This window comes from Ixodes scapularis, unplaced genomic scaffold (assembly GCF_016920785.2).
Source record: "Ixodes scapularis isolate PalLabHiFi unplaced genomic scaffold, ASM1692078v2 PGA_scaffold9__187_contigs__length_104089568, whole genome shotgun sequence".
In the NCBI taxonomy this organism is placed as follows: domain Eukaryota; kingdom Metazoa; phylum Arthropoda; class Arachnida; order Ixodida; family Ixodidae; genus Ixodes; species Ixodes scapularis.
In genome coordinates, this window is record NW_024609884.1 from 51625738 (window position 1) to 51650591 (window position 24854).

General features: G+C 43.8%; 1 protein-coding gene across 5 annotated transcripts in view; it reads left to right on the forward strand.

Annotated features, from left to right (window-relative positions):
- Positions 1-6386: 6386 nt before the first annotated feature.
- Positions 6387-24854, forward strand: part of LOC8053141 (snRNA-activating protein complex subunit 3) — a 32456-nt gene continuing 13988 nt past the window's right edge. Inside the window, exons 1-6 of one of the 5 annotated variants that reach the window (XM_029967940.3) lie at positions 6467-6596; positions 6681-6888; positions 11947-11970; positions 13132-13206; positions 16591-16687; positions 21870-22031. In XM_029967940.3, coding sequence (XP_029823800.2) covers positions 6695-6888; positions 11947-11970; positions 13132-13206; positions 16591-16687; positions 21870-22031 — 552 coding nt within the window. In that variant the 5' untranslated portion in view covers positions 6467-6596; positions 6681-6694. Of the gene's footprint in view, positions 6597-6668; positions 6889-11946; positions 11971-13131; positions 13207-16590; positions 16688-21869; positions 22032-24854 lie in introns of all 5 variants that reach the window. The other 4 variants (XM_029967941.4, XM_042287212.1, XM_029967942.3 and 1 more) reach the window with 4 other exon arrangements.

Genomic DNA, 24854 nt, shown 5'->3' on the forward strand with positions numbered 1-24854 from the left:
GGGGGGGCATACACAGCCCAGACGGAACACATGGAGACATATCGCACGACCACCGACACCTGCAGATGGTCCCCACAAGAGAAGAGCGAGCCAAAGTCGGTGAAACAGACCTTGTTTGCCGCCCCGGTTTTGTGCTGACTCGTCCGTCAATTCTCGGTCGTGGGATAAACCAGGCAATTTTTTGTTTGTTAAATGCGTGACCACACTTCTTGTTTGTTTGTTTTTTCTCAGCCAGGAGTTGCGAGAAAAGGCTCGAGGTACACCTAAGCGCTTCTTACGAGTTGTGAATGCGAAAGCATGAGTGTCGTTCTTGCTCGCATCCTTGTGAAGCTGCCGCGCCTCGCTGACATCGGCCATGCTGCCGCACGGAATCTGCTGCAGGAATCGGCTGGTGCGCTCCGGCGGCCGTGCAGCCGCCCGAGCGCACCAGCCGATTCTTTTTGTAGGTGCGCTGGCGGCGCGGGCACACAGCACCATGGGGTGGCACTAATTGAAACTGACGTGCAGCAGCGTCCTTCGGCTTCATTTACTTGCCGTTTTGCGTGGCTTTTTGCGCGACCTCAAAGCTGGCATGCCTCTGATCATGGCCTCACAAATTTATCTGCTGTTTGGTGCGGCTGATGACGTCGGCTCGCTTCATGGGACAGACTTCCAGATGGCAATTTCTGATTTCACCATGTCTGCAGCAGTGGGTTCTAGTTTATAGTAAAAAAGATAACTATCATCTTAAACAGTTAGTTACCAAACAAAAAAGTAACTGTTACAGTTACAAGTTACCAGTACTAGGGAGTGTAATGCGTTACAGGTAAAAGTTAACGAAAAAATTGAGAGTCCTTCCACCCTGTGAAGAGGGAAGTCCAGCAAAGCTGGCGCTCTGGCAATGACTGTTTATTATAGTGCGAGTAAGCCGCGCTGAAAGGTGGCCACCGAAAAGCGCACGGCATTGTGCAATGTCGGGGGGGGGGGGGTGGGGGGGAGAGGAGAGGGAGGAGGAGGAGGAGGAGGAGGAGGGAGGGAGGACGTTTTATCATAGCATGGCTACGCGAATCACTGTGCAGGCCCTAGTGCGCCGCACAGGTGGCCGCCGAAGAGCGCGGGGCATTGCGCAATGTCGGGGGGGGGGGGGGCCGGAAAGGGAAGGGCGGGGACGGGGGCGGGGGCGAGGGGCGGGGTAGAGACGCCGTGCGTGGCAAGGAGCATACACGATTCTGGAAAGAGGTGGCCGGTGGCGGTGGAGAGGAGTATAAAGTGGGGCATACATCAGCTGCGTTCGATTTACTTGCACCTCCTGCACCAGTGCAGAAAAGTGTAGTGCAGTCTACTTCCGGTATCTGCATTTAGATGCGACCGGAAGTACACCGTCCTACACTTCTTTGCACCGGTGCAGGAGGTGTAAGTAAATCGAGCACAGCTATCGTTGCGTTTGAAAATTTATGGTTATACGTGGCTGTTCTAGTGAGACAGCTTAAATAAAGCAATAAAAAAAAAAAAAAAAAAAGCTATTCTCGGGGCACTTTCACCGCCCGGCTTACTGATTAGATACTGAGAAGTCATAATTAGGGATGCCACGAACCACCCTAGGTTCGATTTCGAAAGGTTTAGATTTTTTCGAACTGAACTGATGTTTGAATTTGAAAGGTTTAGATATTTTCGACTGTACGAAGATTCGAATTCGAAAAATTCGCAACATTCAAAAATTGTGGAGTTTCGAATTAGAAAAGTTCGAAGCTTTCACGGTTTCTAAAAGTTTGGGTTCGATTATTTTGAATATTTTTTTACTTGAAGTTCGAGAAATTCGAAGATTTCGAACTTTCCTAACTTGAAATTCGAGAGATTCGAATGTTTCGGATTTCTTTAGATCTGAAATTCGAAAAATTCGAACGTTTAGAATTCTTATAGACATAAATTTAGATAAATTCGAAGATTTCGAATTTCTTTCTACATAAAGTTCGAAGGTTTCGATTCTTTTTTAGCGCTAAATTCGGAAAAGAACAAAAAAACAACTTAGGTTTCGAATTTCTTTTAAGTCCAACTGCGCAAAGCTCGAAGTCCGGTTTACATGTTCCGCCACAGTTTCAGTTTCAAATAAAGGCCCGTTCACACTCTTGCGACCGAGTAAGACCGAGAGAGCACACCGGTTTTTAAGCCTCTTGCGATCTCTTAGGACCAGCTCCGCTGCAGCGCACCCAATCCTAAGAAGTCGCCAAAGGCTTAAAAACCGGTCTAGTCTCTCTCGGTCTTACTCGGTCCCAAGAGTGTGAATGGCGCTAATCGTTTTCACGCCTCACTGGTTTTCACGAAATCAGGTTTAGAAATGTTTGGTTGTGACATTTAGACTGCGCAAAGTTGGTCAGGCAATTAAATGGGATGACGAGTGTCCTGGATGTGCTGGATTATTTGCCAGTGCAGAGTGACGTGTGCAGATCAGTAATTGTGACCGCCAGCCCGGGGGGGGGCGGCCACTGTTTAACGATACTCATCCAGTTCGAAACGGCCAGGGGCAGGCAGGTGGTTGAGGCTCAGAAAAACCTTGAAGCGATCTGGCAAACTGCCTACCTGCCCCCTTGCACGCTGGTAGTAATCTGCTCGAACTCCACCCGAGTGACGCTGGCATATAGTAAGTTTAGTTTGTACATGGTGCAAAATCCTGATACTGGGAATGAAATTTGAAAGAAAAAGTGTAAGAAGACAGAAAAAAAGGGGACAGGACAACCAACGTCTCAAACTCGTCTCACGACAACGTCTCAAACTCAACTTGGCTGAAAACTCTGCTGAGGAGACGTTGTCCTGTCCCCTTTTCACTTTCTTCTTGCACTATTTCTTTTGAATTTCATTCCCAGTCTCGGGATTTTGCATCATGATCAACATACGCCAGCTCGCCTGCACCTTGACAATTTTTTTGTTTACGGTATAATTGCTTTGGAGGTTTATTTTCTGGGGTGGAAGAAACGCCGAGCAAAAAGCAGTGAAGCACAGAAGCTGACACAACTTGAGGTCGAGGAGCGTTCTACCATACCAGTAGCGTCGGAAGAGGAAAAACGGGAAGGGGGGGGGGGGGGGGGGGGCTCCAGTCTCTCTCTGCTCAGGTATTTCGGACTGTTAAAGAAAACAATACAGGGAAAAAAGAGGGCATGGTCGAGCTTATTTTAATCTGAAATTGTTTATGCATATGTATAGCTACTGTCGCTCTTCACTGCGTAAAAGATAGCATAGATGGTCATTGTTAGAAGCTCGTTGTCAGAAGGCGCTACTCGTCACATGCTCGGTGGTTCGGAAGTTCAAAGCTATGTCTTTTCGACCTAAATAACTGTGCCATTGGTAAAAAATAATAAATATATAAACATAACAATAAATGCAAAAAATAAAAAGCTGGAGAAAAAAAAAAGCTATCAAGAATCCACCGGAAGTGTTGTATTCTTGCATATTCACAGGTCCAGAACTACGAAACAAGTTTCTCCTACCAAAATGTGTACAGGCTAAAAGAAACATGTCCCAAAAACGTAAAATGAAAAAAAAAAAAAAAAAAAAGTATATAGTATATTTTTTTTAACGACGTGCCGAGTTTGAACAATATTAGAAATCCTTTTTGCCTGAATTAATTTGTATTCTGCAGATGGTAGTGATATGTACTGTCTGTGGTGTTAATTTAAATGCGATACCTCAAACAATTGGGCATAATTGCCCGTAGATACATGTTTGGATATTTCTTCGAAACTCGTCTTGAACAACAATAATCATATCTTAAGACTACACTTACCTAGGCTCCCTAGGCTATACATAGATCATTCTTAAAAAGTTTAACAGCTCTACCATAAATATCTTCGGCTATAGCACGCTTCAAATGTGGCACAAACGACAATTGTCAAAAACTGTTGTCCTTCCTCGCTCCTTCGGGAATCTATTTCTTTAAAATCAAGCATGCCAGATGATTGAAATAAACGGCATTGTCTTTCGCAAGAAATGCGGCGCCACATGTAAAAATGCAAGAAAAAAAAATTACGAATGTCGGCTTGAATCCAAATGAAACCGCCCGCCCGTCTTTCGAAGTTCGACAAACTTCGAACTTTTACCCTAAAATTTCGAAGTTCGTCGACCTTTTGACTTTTCAGGAATCGAAAGTTTGACAATTTTCGAATTCTTTAGATTAATAAGTTCGAAAATTATAGAATTTCTTAGCGTAGGAAGTTCGAAATTTGAAAAGCTCCAAACTTTTTAGTACAAGACATTCAAAAGTTCGAAAATCATAGAATTTTTTAGTCTATCAAGTTCGACAAGCATCGAAGTTTACAGCGTAATAAGTTTGAATTTCGAAAAGCATCAAACTTCTTAGTTTAACAAGTTCGAAAATTCGACTTACGTCGAATTTCTCGATATGGAAAAGGTCGAACATTCGAAATCTTTCGAACCTTTCTAACTGCTTGATTCGATCATCAAACTTTCGGTTCGAAAAAAGTTAGCGGCATCCCATAGTCACAATGCTCACAAAAAAATTCTTTTTTATCAGACAATTTCTAACCTCACGGACACGCGTTCCCTCTCCCAGTTTGAGCGCTAAACCAAAAAGTATTTGGCCGAATAAAGCTGTGCGAGGGTGGGCTATCCTCCTCTCCCCGGAAATGCGAAAAAAAGTTGTCCCCAAGTATACACCTTTCCAAAAAACGCTCCTAGGCCGCCGCCATGTTGCTGATGCTGGTGCAGCTGGTGCGACTCTCGCGCCCTCTATCAGCTAGAAATTTTCTGCCACTCTCTGGGAATGTGAAGACCCGCTCAGTGTGGTTTTCTACCTACGTTTTTGCGGTTTTGCATTCAACGTTTTCTCGCCCCCTCTTGAAAGTTTCCACTTAATTTTTTTTATGTGTGCTGCGTACCATTTTTGGTGTTATCTTCCACTGTCGGAAATAAGGCTGGTAAGTGCCTGCCATTCAAGCTTTTCTGCTCGACATTCACGGGAAACGAAGAAGGTGAAGGACGTCGAACGACCCTCGACGCGATTTTGCGAACATTGTTCTCCCCCCTCCCAGAGATAATCCGTGTAGAATCCTCAGTCATCTCCAAAAATAGTTGTCCGGGTTGGGGTGAGAAACGGGTCAGTCGCGTTTGTTTCTTTGCCTTGGTGCGGTTGTGAAAAAAGGAAGCTCTCCCCAAAACGAAGTCATCTCGGATTCCGTCCGATCGTCAAGATGTGACTGTCGTTGACTGTGACTGTGTTATTTGAGATCTTTCTCAAATGAATTCTTTTCGGATAACGCTGCATCGTGTGGTACGTACGATATATATGTTAGAATGTTAACACTTCCTCAATTGTATGTCCGTGTCCTGTCCATCGGTAAACACGTTATTTGTGAGCGTGAAAAATGCATGCCTTTCGGCCCTCTTCTGTTGCAATTTATTTCTGACAGCAAAGCGCTTTGTTGTTTCACATGTGGCGAATCCTGGAGCGCCGTCAAAGCTTACCGTAAGCAAAAAAGAAATAACTAGAACTATACATTCCAGTCGCATTTGTTCCCTCACCATTGCTGCATTTGTTCCGTCGCGCGCGTACCCAACAAAAATAGTTTACAGTTTTTTTTTTGTTTTTTTTTTGTTTTTTTTCAAATGTGGCACAATGCTTTCTCAATGTCCTCGGGAAAATATATGTACAGTCTCCGGCAATATGAAAGACCCACTGGGAGCGCATGGCCGAGGAGGTGGCTGGCGGAGGCGCTGCGAGCGCTCCGGGCAATTCCATTCTGCTTCGAGGAAAGGATGCTCACTCGGGCTCAGCTAAAGCGAAACGCGCTTATCAGATTGTGCTGAGCCCCGAGTGAGCGTCCTCCCCTCGAAGCAGAATGAAATTGCCCGGAGCGCTCGCAGCGCCCCCGCCAGCCACCGCCTCGGCCATGCACTCCCAGTGGGTCTTTCATATTGCCGGAGATTGTACCATGAAACACAAAATATAGCGGGAAAAGACGAGAATTTAGCTGCCAGCAGCATTTGAAACTGCGCCTACGCAGGGCTGCACCTATTGAAATCACAGTCCACTCGGTTAGGATTAGGAGGGACGCCAGTGAGAGTCTAGCCTCAAACTCGGTGACTGGGCTCGAAAACGGTTTGTTGCCCCTGGGGTCGAGCGTTATTTGGAAAGGTGCACTGACGTCGCATCGCATACTTTTGAACACCATGTAAGAGGAGGAGAGAGAAGCTGCTTTTGTAAAAATTTTGAGTGATAGGTTAATCTTCTAAAATCTGGAAGGAGAATAGCGACGCCTGTGCAAATCCGGGAGGCACAAAGGAGGATCCTGATAAGAGGGGAGCTCCTTCCCCTTTTCTCTGGAGGGCATCGGAAATGACGTCATGTAAAAACCACGCATAATTTTTTTTTTTTTTTTTTTAATTTAGCAGTTTGTTGGACAAATGCTCCATCAAAAGGAGATGGCGCAGGCTACCGCCGCATTCGAAGATTGCGCAAACTACCGCCACCAGAGTGCACCAGAGTACCAGAGTCTGGCCGGTCTGGCGGTCGCCTGTCTGGCCGCGCGTTTGTCCAGGACACGGTTGTTTTTGTCGTTCTGGGTCAGTGGTCTGGTTCTACATTTGTTGCAACTTGTATCGCTTGGGTAAGTAATTTCTGAGCGTTAAAGTTCCCAAAGTTTACCTGGTACTGCATATAAGGTGTTTAAATACTTGTCGTCTCTGACAAGTCTTCGCTGTAGCCATGGACCGGGTCCACGAAGCTGACAGGCGATCTTGGATCGGCGAGAAGATGAAAGTACGAGACTTCAAACAGCAATGGACAGACACGTTCGGCTCTTGCGAAAGCGATCCCGAAGAAAATGGTCTTCGGTACAAAATCGTGGAGCTCATGAACGTTCCCGAATCTGTGGTGAAAGCCCTAGAGGAGGAGTGTGGGTAAGTTATAACTTAATTCCATTTTTCTTGCTAGTGGATTCGAGCGCGTTTCATAATCTTCAACCTTTTAGCTAGCACAGCTGTAAATAGTTGATTTTCCTTTACTTCAATGCACATTTCGAAGATTTGTGCAGCGTCGAAATACAAAGAACACGGATGGATGGATACTAACAGCTCAGAGCCGTATATGTAGAGAGTTTGGCCATTCGTTGGGAAGTATAGGAGACAAATGAAGCGGCGCCATTGGCCGAAAGCGGGCTGGGCGTGTTCCAGGGCGTCTTCAGAAATTCGAATGTGACCAACCAGAAGCCGGAAATAATACCCTGGCGGTGGTCGCGAGAAACAAACCTGATAACTGCATTGGAGTAACTCTTGATGGCTGAAAATATGGTACACGTGATGTTTCAATCCCACTCATCTAAAGTGATGGTGGAAGAGTGCGACTAGCGGAAAGATCGACATAATCCTTACGCCAAACGCCGAGCGCCGGGAATCTGCCGTCAGAGCGGTCACACTCTGTCCGCGCAAAACAGAGTTGAGCGGCGCATTCGTTTCTTACATCTTTCTGCATGATCATGATAAAACAACACGTGCACTCTATTTTCAACCACAATGAGTTACTACACTTCACTCTTACGCACTTATTAAAACCATTTACGAACAGAGACCTTCGATGATCGATCGGCTCAGAACTGTTTCTCGCTACCACCGCTAGGGGATTCTTTTCGGCTTCTGGTTGGTCAAGAGAGCATGCCAAGCCCTTTCCGAGTCTGCCGCACGCCCTGGCTCTGCCCGCGCCTCCCATTGACCAAACTCTCTAAATATACGGCTCTGTAACAGCTGTACCCTTTATAACGGGCGGTAGCTTGCGCCACCGTTACTATATCAACTCAGTTGTGGAACTTTCCATAGACGCCGTACATTGGAGGGAGTCCGAAACCGTGTCCGATTCTTTCGCGGCGAGGTGGCGCTGCCGGCGCTTTATTCCGCGCATTTTCGTCTGCTACTGCTCCGCGGCTGCCAACCGCTGCAACTGTTTGCGAGTCCCAACCCGACTCCTCGGCGACCAGCATGGTTTACGGTCGGTTTTCGCCCTTTCGCCAGTAAAAATGCAACTTGAGCATGATAAGCGGTGGGACCATGATGGCATACGCCGCCGCCTTAGCTGTGCTGACAGCGCGAAGCGTTTCGAACAACCCAAATTAGGGGAATCGGTGGCCGAGTGGGCTCGCACACCCAACTCGACGCGCGTGGAGCGAAAGCTCGCGCTGCAGAACCCAGGGATCCTGGGTTCGAGCCCACCTCTGCCCGCTTCGCTCTGGATGAGCATCGCACCGGCGTGCGGTCGTGTATCACTACTGCGTGGTGCACGTTAAAGACCCCAGGCTAGCGGTTGTATTGCGCTGGCTAAATTGCTCATCTACAGCATGTGACTCGTCGCAACTTTAAATGGCTGACCAACTACACACCGTATAAACATCCCCACAACCCAATTATATTAACAACCCAAATTCGTCGGCGCCACAATCTGGTGGCTACAATCAGGTCAAGTTTGTACATACTGTAATGGTAGATGTGCCGTCTTACCAAGGCAATTCCATTGCTGGCCGTGATCGCAGCACACCGATACGAGCGTAAGTATCCGAACGCTTCGATTGCGTTGGGGGCATTGCTTTCGTTCTGTCGCTGTTATAATCTTGGGCACGCTGATTTGATGGAGGAGCTAAGTTCAGCACGCCTGATTCTCTGCCTACCTGGAGCTTTGAAGAAATGTCTCGCCTGAGTACCTGGCCCCGACTGTTTACGATGTCGACACTCCGGTGCGCAGCACGCCACCGGCATATTTCAATAAGATTGTACACTCACGGATTGTCGCTTCACAACTTTTGAGCAATGTGTGAACTCTGATGTTCTGGTATAAGCTTCTCTGCGTTGTTTTTCCGAGGCGTGAAATGCGCGCAGACATTCCCGTCGCAGCGGTTGCAGACGACCGAAGGAGCGTTCACGCGCGCGCGATCATTATTTTGTGCCGACAGCAGACGACACTTGGAATGTGGTTCAGAGTCAACAGGAACACAGATTCAATGTTTTACTGGTTAAAACAAGTATCAGAATTTCTCATATGTGACTACCAACTGCAGCAGAAACAATTTGAAAGTCGTCTGCTACTGTCAGAAAAAGCCCCACGAACATCCTAAGCTCAGTAGGCCAGACGCAACGGCCACAAGTGCGCCGAAAAATGATGATTATAGCGAGTATTAATGCGGAGCACGTGCCCTCTAACAAGCGCCACGCGAAGGGACCCCCCTCCGGAGCGGAGTTCCAGAACTGAGTTGGTTCTAATAACGTTGGCTTGTGCCACCTAGCGGGTCCATATCACAAGAGCGAATGACATTTTAGCGAACGGCGACATTTGAGCGCGAATGGTCGTTTTAGCGAATAACGGGGGCGCGCGTTAACCCATCCGTCGCGCTGCGCTTTACGCCGCTTCGCGGCGACAGTCTACGGCAACTCGTTACAAAAATATGAACTCACTTGGCCCACCCGAAAACGCCGCTTCGCGGCGTCCGACTATTCGCTAAAGTGTCGTTCGATGAAACGTGGGCGTTCGCTAAAACGTCATTCGATCAAGTGAGTGCCTCCCCCACTTAGCCTAGAAACCAGAAGTATGATTAATCCCGTTGCCGTTCTAAGCCAATAGACATCTTCCAAAACCGACGCGCCCCATCGCGGCGAAATGCCACACAGCGCACTCTGGGAACTAGTTGGCCACTCAGTTTCGGTTTCGACTGTGCAGCTTCATCTCATGCTATCACGCCGTGATCGAACGCGCTGCTTGCGTTTTCGACTATCTGACTTTTGACGAATGTACAATACACTCATTTTCGAGCGATACAAAAACGAAGACCGGGGCACTTTCCTTGGTTCCCGAAACACCGGATATTGTGCGTGCATATGCAAACGTAGTAAGATGTGTTATCTTTCTTGGTCTTGGCCCGGATCGGAAGGTCGAAAGGAGACTGCTCACATTGGTAAAAAGATGATAAAAGTGAGATTTAATACTTATAGTGTGAATTGGGGTGGCCACACAGGCTGAGTTTCCGTTCTTCTGTCGCCATGCAGGCTGAGGTTCCGTGTCTCCACACAGGCTGAGGTTCCGTGTCGCCACACAGGCTGAGGTTTTCGCCACACAGGCTGAGGTTTTCGTTTACCGTTGCCACACAGGCGTTACGGCGCAGCGAGACGCACGCTGTGCCGTAGGTTGAGAGAGTCTGCTCTTCGGAGACCCCGCCCGTAACAGCCAGCTCCGTGTAACATGATCCGTGGGAGCGGCCTCGGTGCTCGGTGCCTCGCTCGGACTTCGGACGAAAGTTCTTATACGCGTAGTCGCGCCGCCGGATACTAGCAATAAGGGGTCGCTTACGTGTGGGACAAGTCTACAGACGTGGCTTAGTCACCTCACCCCACGAGTGCATCTCTGAGCTAGTGTCAGTAATCCCGTCTAGTACCAGTGAACTATAACTGAAATTTGGTCACCTTGAGCCTTACATGTATTTTGTTTGCCAAACGTCCGCTTCTTGTTACTTCATTGGTTGAAAAGCCAGCCGCATCCTTACAGGAGTATCAAATTCGAGCCAACGTTGGCGCATTAACTTTTAGGGAAACGCAATAAGTTTGACCTCACTGCTGCACAAAAGTTACTATAATGTCTTCCTCGTGTCATCACATATATCTCACACTCAAATTTTATACTGATATAATATTAGGTTTTTGCAAACGCTGAGATCGGCTAGCTACGACAGAGGCCCTAACAAGCGTCCCCTACTCCTCGCTAAGCCTTTTTGGACGACCTTTTAATGACGGCCAAGATCTGTGCCTGAACGGTGTGTCTGAAGTTATCTCGGCATACTCAGTGAGGAAGAAAGCAAACACGTAACAAATATTATGGCCATTAGCAACCGTCAAATGCGCTTTGAATAATTTCATTCGTTTGGCGCGCCTGCTCGACTTTTGCTTTCTTAAAACGCTTTGTATGTGCGAATCTGCCTATATGATTGCAGGATAACTTTATGCGTATACGCGATGTTGAATATTAGTGAAATGCAAGCGGGTGGGGACTTCACGAATTCGTGCAGTGCTGCGGGGCAGTACAGATAAGCGATAAGAACTGTGTTCAAATGGAGCTTTTCAATGGCGCCTCCGAGTTTTACCTCGCATACTCAGGCGTATTAAGAGAAACAGTAATTGCAAAAAGTTATATTTCGTCTATGGACGCACGAAACAAACAAACTTCCTGATCAAGAACACTAATGTAAAGGCGCAAGCTCGATGTATGCATACTTACTGGTGTCTACAGCTTGTTGATTCGTACACAAACAAGATCCCTGAGCTTCGCACTGTCGAGATGCCCAGCACTGACTAGTCCACATGCCTTGAAACGCTAACAGAAAGGCTCAAGTACAAAAATACAACAAGCATGCGTTAAGACAAGCTATACGTCTCGAGCTTGTGCTAAAGCTTCGAGGTCTGGCCATTTAGGTTAGTTTAGAGACCACAAATGACGCTCTCGGGTCCAGAAAACATAAAATAACAGCCGTTTATAGTCCACGGTATGTGTATAATCTCTCGTCGACGTGTTGATTGAAACCGAAACCATGGCGCTCTCCTCCCTGGCCAACTAGTTCCCAGAATGCAACGCGCGCCGTGTTGCATGCAGGGCTTTATGGAAGTAGTCTGTCCCTCCTCTGCATTTTTCTAACTGTCACCATAGAGTTATTATAATAAACGCTAGAGGCTCAGCTGGCGCTAGTGTCTACAGGACTTCCGGTTGCAAATTGAAGCAGACAGCATGCAGTCTACATTTCCAGCCTCCCTGTGTATTCCTATGGGAAAACGCGCGTTACTTTTGTCTCTTCGCCGTAAAATAACATGAATAAGTTCTGTCATTTCAGTTGTACCGGATAGTATGTACCTTTATTGGTATTGTGAAAGTGTAATTGCTTTAGTTACAGCATTTTTCTTTACCACTGAACCATGTTAAACTTTGCTCTATTTCAGGCCCAAATCTCTGTTTCAAGAAAGGTATGTGAAAACGAGCGATGATTCTAAGCAAACTAACGATCGAAAGTAATGTCGAGTGTGTTCAAGGTTTGCTAGCATTTCGGTGGTGCTTATATATTGCTAATATGCCCGTCCTGTCATTGGATGAAAATGACTCCATCGTGCATCTTTACGATCGGTTGAAGAAACATTTAAACGCAAAAAAGAAAGCATGTGAGCTACGAAATGTGTGTCTTTTTATTATTTCCTATGTTGGGCAGTTTTTATCGCGCACCTGTCCTCTGGCTTCCCCCTATTTGCAAAGATTTGGAGCGTGCGGGCGATGATTTGAACCAAGAACAAGCATCTTCACACATATCCATGAGCAGAAAGAATAAAGCAGTACTTATTTATTGCAAATCTGACTATATTACGTGGCTTTCAATTTGTTTTGATCGTCTGCGTGCACAAGGAGTTACTTATCCAGTGTTACTGCATAGTTCTTGCCGTCTCTCTTGGTTTTCCTTATGTCCTTCGTTCGTCTGGCATGTATATCCCCCATGTTCTAAAGCGTCGACGCCGTGTTTGCGCTAATAGTGTCCGACAGTGCACATAAATGCACGTATGAAGCGGTTTTAACACCGTTCTTTATGCCACGAATTTCAAATAAAAATGCTGTAGCTGACCAATTATTTCGTCTGCGTGACTGAGAAATGTTCCAATGTGCGTAGTACTTACAAATTATTCGTGATATTTGCTCTTATAATCGAGCGCAGAGAGAAAATGCACTCGCTTGGTCCCATAGACATGCATTACCGGAAGTCAATTTCTGACTGCTTGCTATCTGCTTCAAAATGCAACAGCTCACTAGTGCCACCTGAGCCTCTAGCATTTATTGTAATAACTCTATGACTACGTATCACCAGGTGGTGTGGGATATCGCCAGGATGACCTTTGGGGGATGGGGCAAAAATCACTTGGTAGTCTTTCTAATGTTCAGATGATGAGGGATGCTAAAGTTTTGTTTTGCTCGCCTTTTTTTTTTGTGTGTGTTTTTGAATGCATGTTGTTGACATAAAACGCTTCTCTTAAAATTAATGATAAAAAGACCCTAGGTAGTTCCCCGAGCTTTCTCACAATCATAGAACTTATTCGTTATAGAAAGTTTAGAAGTGTCTTCAAGGTGTCTTTAACAACTTTCAGGCTCCATTCACTTTCATCTGTACAAGTGCTGGACTTGGAAGACATTCCAGACAATGTAGACCTCGTGACTGTAAGGTGAGTTTCATTCTGTCATCCTGTTATTCTTGTTTTACAAGAGGATTTTCGCCCCTTATTCGTTGGCAATCAGCCTTTAGCAATGAACCTTTTCCACACAAAGACGGCACCAAGCGGCCGGTGCACTAGCTATTTTTGTGGGGATCGGATAAATTGACGCACGGATGCATACGGTGAGACCCTTTAATCGGGTGGTGACTTGTGCCAGTGGCTAGCTCCACGGGGCCAAGCCCAAACTATGTGCCAGCAGTCTGTCCTCATTTCGCCCTAATTTTGAATTGGGAGAAATTAAGTTAAATTGATTCTCGCAAACTATTTCATCCTAATTTCTATTCTCTTCGCACTTTCTCTGTGTGCAGAATGGCAATTTTACAATCGAAGCGACCCAAGTACCGACCATCGGCACATCCTTTGGTAATGATACCGGGTTTCAGCCTGATTGTATTGGGGCTGCGAAAGGGTTCCCTCCGATCCTATATTATCTAGATGGACGAACGTTTTTTTTTGAGAAGACTGCGATGCACATAGTAATGTTGCACTTATTTGAAAAAAAGTGGCTCGGCAACACATAAGTGGAGGACACGGAAGAGGTGCTGCATCTCCCCATGGAACCTCCACCACTTATGCTTATGTCTATTGAACATAATTTGAGCCTTCACGGCTGTTTGAGGAGAGCATGTGCATGCGTAGAACTCCTTTTGGAAAAGGTCCATTGCATTGTGTTAGTCTTCGATGGGGCAACATGGCTGGGAAGCTAGACAGTGTAAAGTTTCTCCAGAACTGTTACCGGGCTGAAGTTTACTGCTATTTAAATGATGTTATGTTTTGCCTCATATGCTCAAAAATGTAATGTACTAGAGTGTTGTGTGTCTTTATTGTGTTGACATGAGGCTAAAGCTGAAGGTGTGTTATATTTAAAAGGAAGTGCTTGAACCTTGTTTCTTTTCCCTCCAGGGTTAAAGTTCATAACCCTTGCCATTTGATGCCTGGGTGAGGCTAGAAAATGTTTTTAAAATAGCCTTTAAACAATGCCTTTCTGGATCTCAACTGGTGGTGTGCATATTGCATTGTTCAGCACACACTAGTTTGCCACTTTGGCAAGTGATCAAGGCACATGCCACATACGCTGGAAACACTGGAAACTGTACCAACTAACTGAACTTGTGCTTCTACAAGCAACAACCAAGCTGATGGGCACAAGGTGGCATCGTGGCTCACCGTCTTTTCCTTGCTTTTTTTTTTCCTCCATGTTTAGTAGTAGTTTTGTTACAAACAGTTTTTATATTTGGATTTATTTGACAGACAGACAATATTATGTCCAAAATCCTCATAAATGATTTTGTTTTGTTTTTTTCCTTCAAAATGCTCTTCTATTTTATTTATTTTTTGGTAATTTGGTGCTGGCACACTACTCAAATAGCATGCATGCCTAGACACATCAACTGTGTCACATATCCAAGCAGTTGAGCCAGTTACCACTATGCATACATGCTTACCAGCAGCAATGCCAAAGCCTCAAAAATCTATTTGGCTATAGTGTGGAGACCGTTAACATTGTGCGGTTCCAGGAACTTTCTAAGTGGACCTCACATATGGTACATGCGTGTAAGGTTCTGCATTTTTGGAGTGCAGTTTTTTTTGCCGGGAATTCGGAGCTCTTCAAAGAATTTTGCTCATATTAACTTGGAAGCCAAAATTTTGTGGAGCTGCAGTGTGCAAACTGCATCCTGATTTTGAATCTGTTTGCTCTGCCTCTTTTAAAATAATGTTTTGTAGCTTAAAACATACAACAAAAAAACACTTGTACAAGTAAAATAAAAAAAAAAAGCCTAATGTGACAACCTTTATAGATCATCGCTCTTGAAATTCTTCCAAAAAAATGGGCTCCAAGTCACTCTTTGATTGGCCCGAAACCCTGAAAAATGGGAATTTTTCGGATAAATTATAATAGGAAAATATAGTAAGTGCTACTTTTTTTTAAAGTGACCTAAAAATGCAATATTTTTTTATTGGGGAGTTTTATTCCTCTAGTATCACAGGCAGAATTTCAAAAGTTTATTAGTACACAAAAATCTGTATATTTCTGTGTGCACATGAACCTTGTTATAGTTGTGCACATATGTGCTAAGCATTTTGCATTTCCACAGATGCGTTAAGCATCCTGCATCCTCTGGGGTTGAATGTAATGAAAAACAGTGAATTAGGGCAGTCCTGTTGATGTTTTCATGCTAAAACACCAAGTACTGCACAGCCACCTTATTTGAGGTTGCGGACTGTGTGGAATTGCCGCCACCACCCGAATTGTTGTCGTCGTCGTCATCGGATTCTTTTGGAAGAGCTGAGTTCACCAACAACGTCATCATCGTCTTCACTCGACAAACAAAACTCCACCTCTTCCGAGTCGCTCGAGCTTCCTTCAGCGATCGCTTTTCTTTTTTGCGGTGAAGTTCCGCGTGCTCCGTTGGCTGGTGACGGCATTTTTAAATGACTGTTGCCAGAGTATCTTTTCATTTATCCTACCAGCGGCGGCGAATAAAGACACCAACTAGAACGATGGCGGTCATCTATGATCAGCGCTGCAAACCACTCGAACGAGCGTAGCTCGTCCGTGGAATTGGGGGCTACCGAAAAAACCACTGGACGTGCTGAGCTCGTCCGTGGCATTTTTAACCAGAAAGTTGCCGCCGAGCTCAGCTCATGCAAGGCACTTAAGAGGGTTAAGGAAGTTTCTCTTTTTATTTGTAAATGCAAAACTCTAGTTATGAGAGCCAAATAGCAACACAAAAAATGTTTACCTTCCATCTTTACTTCCTTTTATGCTCCGAGGTGTGTGCTATAGGGGCAACCGTGGCCCGTTCAGTGCTCGTCAGGCGTGCTCATATCTGCTCTACCTCGAGGCCGGACCTCAGTTGTGCTGTGGCGACGTGCAGCAACAGCAGCGGCTGCAGCGGCATCAAAATGCCGTCTGATGAGGAATGTGAGCATGTACCAAGGAAGAGACCTAAAGTGCTGCCGTACACCCCTGTCCCATCCGCGTCGTCGTCATTGTCGCAGCGCGTGCTCAGAACGATGCTCGAGGTCAAAACATTGCTCATGTGCAGCTTTGATTGGTGCACAAGGTCCGTGAGCGCACGGGTACGCATAGCTTTGTCTTCACTGCCTGCAAGGAATGCACGCGGATGCACGTTTAACGTTCATTCCATGCAATCAGAATTGTTGTTCTTGAAAGGTGATAAATGGGACCTAGTTCTGAGCATGCGCTGCGAACAACATCCCACAATATGGTGTTTCCGATTAATTGCCGAGTCCAAACAGAGCCGTGTCTCTGTTCACCACTGTGTAGTTGAAGTTTACACATAACTTTATTGTTGGTTTGTGTTTCAGGCTGCAGAAGCAGGACCTGGATAAACGTGCATCAGACGCGGCCTACCGCTCAAGGTCGATCCGAATTTTTAAGATGATGGGCTCCACCTCCAAAGTTGTGAGTTTTTATTTATTTATTTTCTTTCAAAATACCAGTCCCTCTGGGAGTAAGATGGAGATGGCTTGCACACTATCTAAGAATATACAATAAAAACAGAAGCAACTCCTACTTGAACAAGATAAACGTAATACAAGTTGATAACATAATATTCTCAGATGGGTTGCCCAAATTGCTGAAAACAAATACAATAGATCAAGCAAAATGATACTTAGCAGTAGGCTGCAATGGCACAAACACTAATGCAAACCCATAGAACACTTAAACTTAAAGAAGAGAAAACAATGTTGTGTTTTGCTGCTTATTTAGCCAACAAGAAAAAAAAAAAAGAAGCCAATGCACCTGTTTTATTTCACAGGTCCCTAGATGCCTAGAAGGAATGAACAAAATAATTCAAGCGAATGGCATGAGACAGCATCTTTTAGAAGAGAGTTCCAGTTGTTGATAGTTAAGGGAAAGAATTAATATTTAAAACAGTCCTTTAAGCAAGGGGGGCTGATCAAGGGTGTGACTGTTTGTTGCGAGTAATTCTAGATACATCAGGAGTTGGGTAAGTGGCTTTATCTATGTACTGTCATTGAGATTCGAGAATCATGTAAAAGAATTTGAATCTTTTCTCTTTACGCCGTATCTTGAGTAGCGGAAGATTAGCTTTCGAGTTCAGTGCCATTGGAGAGTCCATTCAACAACATTGGAAAAAATAAAATGCAAAGCGTGCCGCTGCACTTCATCCAATTTATGCATATCTTGAATGGTGTGAGGATCCCGGATTTCTCACACATATTGCATCAATGGACGAATGAGTGTTTTATATGCCACAAGTTTTGTATTAGCCAAACTTGGCTTCAAGGACTGCCTTAAAGGAGCTGTGCAACGATTTTAACGTTGAAAGAGTTGGCATCTTCTGCTTTTGATATTGTTCACCTTGTCACAAATGACAGAAAACACACCTCCTTTCATCGAAATGTTCCGATTCCGCCGCGTAATAGCGAGGCAAAACTTAGAATATTCCCCAACCTGCAGCCGCGAGCGGCGGCCATGTGAAACATGCGGCGTGACGTCACTGGGGAATCTTGTAGAAAGATAGCAAGTTGTGCGAATACCTGCTTGATAAAAGGTAACTTTCCTATGAATCTTGTCGTTCCAACATACAGTAAAACCTCGTTATAACAAAATGGGATATAACAAACAAATGGATATAACAAAGCAATCATAATTCCCCTTGCTTGAATAGTTGGAAGAAATGGACATTGGCTATAACAAACTAATGGTTATAACAAAGTAATTACGACCGCTCCTTCAACTTCTTTATAACGAGGTTTTACTGTATATATAAATGCGTCAAAAACCTGGTATCATCGACAAAACTTTTATTATACGGAGTTTTAGTGGCACCATCTATCCTAGGTCCACAAAACTATCAGCTCCATCTGCAACCGTGAACAGCCGCCAGAAGCTGGAGGGGGAGGGGGAGAGAGCCTAAGCTCCTTGAGGGAGCTGGACGGGTATGGCCGGACCCAGATGAGACTTTCCTCCTTTCACCACATTGTTCGCGCTGTGCCCGCCAGCACGTCGTCATGTGGTCGCGAGCGGAGGAGTTCTCGCTGCTCACTGATGGCTCTAAAGAGAGAACTTTTCCGGAACCCCGCGCCTACCCCCTCAACGTCACTGCACACGTGACCTGGAAGACGACGTACGAGTTGAGAGGCGGCAAAAATCTGGATCTTTTTCATTTTTTTAAATAAAAACTAGGGTATCCAGGCAAAATCTGTTTTTTGTAGTTCACTTCAGAAGTGTCAGGCATCAACTTCCACAATAATTTAAACAAAGCCCTGTCAGTGTCCCTTTTAAGTACTGTAATTTGGAATGCACTCTTTTTACAGCACTATTTGTACAAGTTTCCCAGCGTAGATCATGCGAGATGGTTATGCCCAAATATTTTTAACTGCTCGCCCTTGCTATAGGGTGTCCCTCGAGGCTGTATGTAAATGCAGTGGGCTTAGTTTCGTGCACGATAGTCGTATGGACGGTCTTCTCAAAATTTAACGACATTTGCCATTGACCAATGTGGGTTAAACATGTATTTAGGTTCAGTTGACCGGTGGCCGTCTTAATTTCTGTATACAAAATGCAGTCGTCGGCGAACAGTTTGCCTTAACAGCTAAATTAAAGGGAATATTGTTGATAATCAGTAAGAAAAACAGTGGTCTGAGGACCATACCTTGGGGTATGCCTGATTTGATGTTGCTCATATCTGAGTGCTTACCCTTGATTTCTATGAATTACCTTCCTTCATGCAGGAACACCTGATTAGCCTGTAATTTTTTAGTATAGATTTTAATTTAACGAGTAATTTACTGAGGTTAACCTTATCAAACACTTTCTTGAGGTCTAAAAAAATAATGTTTACCTGGCTCTTATGGTTGAGAACTTCAGAAAAATCATAGACTACTTCCACCAGCTGGGCGATGGTGGACAACCCTTTACGAAAGCTGTGCTGAGAGCTCTTCAGTGGGTTGTAATTTTCCCCAAAAGGATGCATAAATGAGATTGACCTGTAATCATTAACGGGAGAGGCTTGTAGTTTTAATGGAAGACATCACTCTTCCACAGCTTTGCAAATATTGGAAGCATAGGTCTCTTGCTCCCAGTGTTAACTTTTCCTAAACAGCAAGACAATTTTTTTTTTTTTTTTTTTACGTTGATGTTTTGTTTGTTTAGCGAAGGGCATCTGGCATATTCCAGTGAAGGACTAAGAATTACAGCAATGTGGTTAATTGGGCTAGTTGTTTCATAGTTTAAAAATTATAAAATCTCCGAAAACAATAAGTGCCTTGTGTTGTTTTACTTTATCTTGGTCGTTGTTGTTTTTTGGTGCTTTTATACTTTTTAAACTGAAGATTAATTCAGACCACCCGAGGATCTGTTGGCGGTCAACCAAAATCTCATTGACACGAAACTTGCTCTGCAATAAGCCTGTGTCGAGCACTTCGGTCGGGATTAAGATCCACCAACTGGGGATTTGTAGACTGTCACTTTTCCTCCAAACCACTCAGTAGAAGGCCAGGAGTAGGTAATCTCAAATTACTTCCCAAATTCGCTTTCAGGCATAAAAGTATTGGCAAGTATTTTACGTCTCAAACTTCAGAATAAATGGAAAACATATGTTGCTTACTGTTTCAATTGATTAAAGAAACACATTTGAAGCTTTAGATGGCACAAATAAAGAAGAAAAAAAAAACTAAAAGAAAAGAAGCAAAATCTTAGATGTGGGTGGCAGAAATAAATGTTTAACATAATTGCTCCTTCTATTGTGGATAATGCTAGGAGCAGTGCAGTGATGTGATTGCTGTGCCATTTGCGCCAAACTGTGCCAAAGTGCTTACCCTGCTACATTTAACCAAAATGTGAAGAATTTGTGCCAGCATTGAGCCAGAACTTAAGTTCACTTAAATAATACTGAAAATGTAACTACTGCAGGCCTCGCTACCGGGCCGGATCGTTAGAATAGGCTCGTGCGAGTTGTCAGGACTTCCGATAATCGCCTTAAATAACATACTATTCAATTTGTTGCCAAGCACTGACAGTACTCATAAGTTTTGCAACAAGTCTCGTGGTCTGTTCTGGTGGGTTGGTTAGCTTTGTCGAGTGCGCTTCTCACTGCATACTGGTGTACTGCAGTGAAGCGACAGTGCCGTCTCTCGTCCATATTTGCAGTGATATAATGAATATGAAGTGTGCTGTTATGCTCCAAAAGCTCTTTTTCCTTTTCCACAATGAACTTTTGGCTGCTCCAATAGCTGCTCCAAAATGACTACGACCAATCACATCACTGGCAGTGCTATTAGTACTTCAAAACTTTGAATTGCTCTCAGGAAGAATTTTTATTTTTTAAATAGTCAGTCGAATAATGTGTTAATCCTATTATATGTTGTAAGGTGCATGCAATATTCTTAAAACTATCATTTGACAAGCAGCTCCACAGAAGAGCGTCGTTCGAAAATGGTTAATCTCTGTTGCCTGCACGCGAGCAGGTACATGCAGACAGCGTTCCTAGCGACCCCAGCGACCAAGCCTGCACAGGCAATGGAGAAGGACTGTTTTCGAACGACACTTTGTTTTTGGAAGCTTTTGCACAAACTTTATGTTTACTATAAAAACCACAACAAAATTTCTTTCCAACGCAGGCAATGTGCATCCAATGTTCCACCAGTTCCGTCGCAATATCTGTCCATAGGGCGGGCTGATAGTGTAGTGAGTGCCACCGAGTGGACGTGCAACGAAATGGCGCCAGGCATTTCGGAAGCTTGTCAACTGATTTTCATTTAGTAACGTTGGGTGCATTTGTGCAGTCAGTGCTAACAAACCTGAAAGGCCAGGTATTAACTTTCTTTGCAGAATGAAGGCATTGAAAACCATACTGTTAGAATTGTGACTGGGACAAAAAGCACTGTAGCATGGCCACGTCTCAAAGATTAAATCGAGCCCAGTGCAACAGGCTTGTTTGCATCTGAAAACTTGTCAGTAAGGATTTTTCAAACACCTGGTTCTTGGTAGCTAGTTTTGAGGCTACATAGGTTATTGTCATCACCCCAATTTTTTCGCAGGGCGTTCTGGAGATCAATTTGCTCATGTTACACTTGCCTCTCGTATCAATCATTCTAACTGCATCATCACTTTTTTTTTTTTTACATCCATTTTGCATTCACAGTCTTTCTGTCCATATCTTACAATTCTACCCATAGCTCTATAGTCCACTCATAGATCTGACAGTCACTAATCTGAGATTCACATTTTATGACTACTTGCATTGGAAGCTAAGATGGTGACATTAATTGCAGATAACTGTATCTGGGGGGGGATCCCACTGTGCAATTGGTGCATTTTTATTTACATTTTGTGTCTTTGGATTAGAGATATGGTATTGCATTTGGTAGCCATCCACTCATACAACAGATGTGCTCCCAACACTTGTTTGAGTATAAAAATATTGTTGCACAGCATATGTTATGTTATGTCTCTAAGATTGGTTCTTTGAGGTTAGCGCCTTCCCGACAAAGCAGTGTTACCAGAGACTGCAATGTGACCTTTTTTTACTGTGCTCTCTTTGCACCTTTTTTCATTAAAATACTTTATCGTTTTAATCAGACCAGATGTTTTGGGGGGGATTTGTTTTTGCCAGAACTTTTCCAAGTCCAAACCTGCAGGCAGGATTTCTAAAGGAGGCTCACCTAGTGATCAGGCACCAGTGCCTGAAGTAGCACTAGTGGTTCAGATCTTCCGGCCCATCAAGCTACCGAACAAGCTACGCAGAGTCACCATCAGCACCTTCATAAAAAACAAGGTAAGTCCTGAAATCTGTTGTCACTGCTTTCACAAACCTCCAGGGCTATAGTGAGTTATCGAACATGCACCTGTTCCATAATAAGTGCCCACCCCTGTGTGAAAACTAAGCAAAGGACATATCAAGTGGTCACCCCAGACTTTGTCGAGCCAACCTAGCCTAACCGAGATACTCCCCTACAACAGTCTCTTCTTTGAGCACGCCGGTGCGAAGTGGTGAAGCTTGACGTGTGTGTGCTGGTGCAGAACAGTGAAGCCCACCCTACCATGGGCCCCTTCTGCATTTTTGCTCTCTGTCTTAACAGCTTTCATTTAGTTTTCATGGCTATCTACAAAGTTTGGGTGGGCTTTTGCTCGGGGTTTTATAGTAATTGAAAATCAAGATGAGTGCCCTGCACTCGTTATACTGGGTGTTTCCAGAAACGTGGGCAAAATCGCTTCTGCAAAAACTGCATCACACAGAAAAAAAAGGTTGATTCCGTAGTGGTGTGCGTCAAAGGGCCCATTAAGGAAAATTATTAGCGTTCAATGTAATTAAGTAATGAATTAATCTTGAGTAATTGAATTGTTAATTATTGATTTTTAAGACATGGTTTCAATTAGAATCTTGCTGGGCATCATCAAAAACTACTTAGTACACCCATGTTACAATAATATAAGGCACGCCCAGCATTTTACGATGTCCCGACAAAATGCTCAATTTGGACGCGTTTCTGGGTTTCAGTTTCTTATTGGAGCGCACCTCCGTACGGCAATCCCACCCCCTGTGTCTAATACTCGTAACGTGCGTGCGCTGCCAGGCATCGCACATAGAAGAGGCTAAATAAGAAAGCCTCCGGACTGTCACATGAGGTTTGCCTTTCTGATGTTTGTGCCAGTGTGAAGACACAGTTCTGTGTGCGATACGTGGTGGTGCACGCACACATTGTGCGTTTTAGACATGGGGTGGGATTGGCTGTGCGGAGATGTGCTCCGACAAGAAACCGAAACCCAAAAACGTGTCCAAACTCAGTATTTTTTGGGAACGCTGTAAAATGCTGGTAGTGTCTTATATTTTATTTATTTATATATTAATACTGCAATTTCTTAATGGAATTTTCGCAGTTGGGTACAATAATAAAAAATACAACATTATGGCAAAAAGAAAAAAAAAGATGGAAACAAGTTATAGTACACTTGAACAAAAATATAGAAACAAGTTTAGTACACATGAACAAATACAGTACCAAAGGAGCTAACTTAAATTAGATGTGAATAATGACAATGATGGCTGAATAACAACTCTCAGCGAGGTCATTCCACTCAGTTATTCTTCATGGAAGAAAGGAATACTTGAAGCAATTATTACGCAATTGAAAAGGAGTTATTCTTAGATCATGCCTTTGTCGAGTAGCATATCCTGATGAAAAAGTGATTAATTTGGACAGTTTTACCTTATAATGGCCATTAATTAACTGATATAAAAGTTGTAGTCGGGAATGCTGATTTCTTTCAGATATAGACAGTAATTTAGCCCTGGTTAAAAGTTTGGTTATGGAAGTACGCCCAAAGTATTATAAATAAAGCGAGTGTTTTTTTTTTTGTACTCGATCAAGTTTACTAATGTTAATCTTAGTGAAAGGATCCCAAATGATTGCAGCATAATCTAATGTTGGCACGACTATAGTTTTATATGTGAGAAGACGTAAGGAAGGGGAGAAAGTTTTGACGCTCTTCTAAGAAAGAATAACTTCCGCAGAGCATTAGATGTTATGTAATCGATTTACTTTGTCCATGTAAGATTATGAGTAATCCACAGTCCAAGGTATTTATATTGTGTGACTTCTGATAGGGGGATATTATTAACATTGTAAACAAACCTTAAAGGGTATATTTTGTTAGTAATTCTCATAAAAGTCATTTTATCAAAGTTAATGGTCATTTGCCAATCCGTGCATCATGTCGCGATATTTTGAAATGCTTTGTTTAATAATAGTTGATCCGAAACACTATCTACTTTGAGTATATGTTCAGTGTTCCGACCGAGAAAGTTGGTCGGAACAATGTTCACCAAAAACTATGTACTGTCGACGGCTTGACAGATATGCTGGGTTCTATTTTACTAACTGTGTGTTCTTAAATATTTTGTCTAGTTTGTATATCAATTTCTTATGAGAAACCTTATCGAATACCTTTGAGAAATTCATAAAAATAGCATCAATTTGTTTACTGTGGTTAATTGCCAAGGAAAAATCGCAAATAGTTTAAATTAAATGAATACATGTCGACAAACCTTTTTTGAAGCCATGCTGATGCTTAGTCAAACTGTAATGCTCATCCAAGAATGCTGATAAATGAGTATTATTATATGATCAAGAAGTTTACATGCAGTTGAAGTCAATGAAGTTGGACGGTAGTTTCTTATGCGTTGTTTGTTCCCGTTCTTATAAACTGGTTTGACTTTGGCAGTTCTCCAGTCGTCTGGAACCTTACCCTCATACAATGATTTTGAAAACAAAACAGATATTTTGAACCCCATTCAGCGTACCTTAAAAAATGCATTGGGAATATTGTCGGGCCCAAAAGACTTTTTAACATCAAGTTTCAGTGGCATATTCAACATACCGTGTTCAGTAATTACAATATGAGGCATCATTGTCTTGAGTAAAAACCAATTTAAGGTGTTTATTAAATGCTTCTGAGGTGATATCTTTGTGGGTTAGATTACCATCAACCTCAAAAACATCACATGGCATAGAATGTGGAGATATTGTATGCCAAAACTTTTCTGGTGAAGTAGATATGAAGTTTGGCAGACTCGCCGAAATAACCACTTTTATCAATG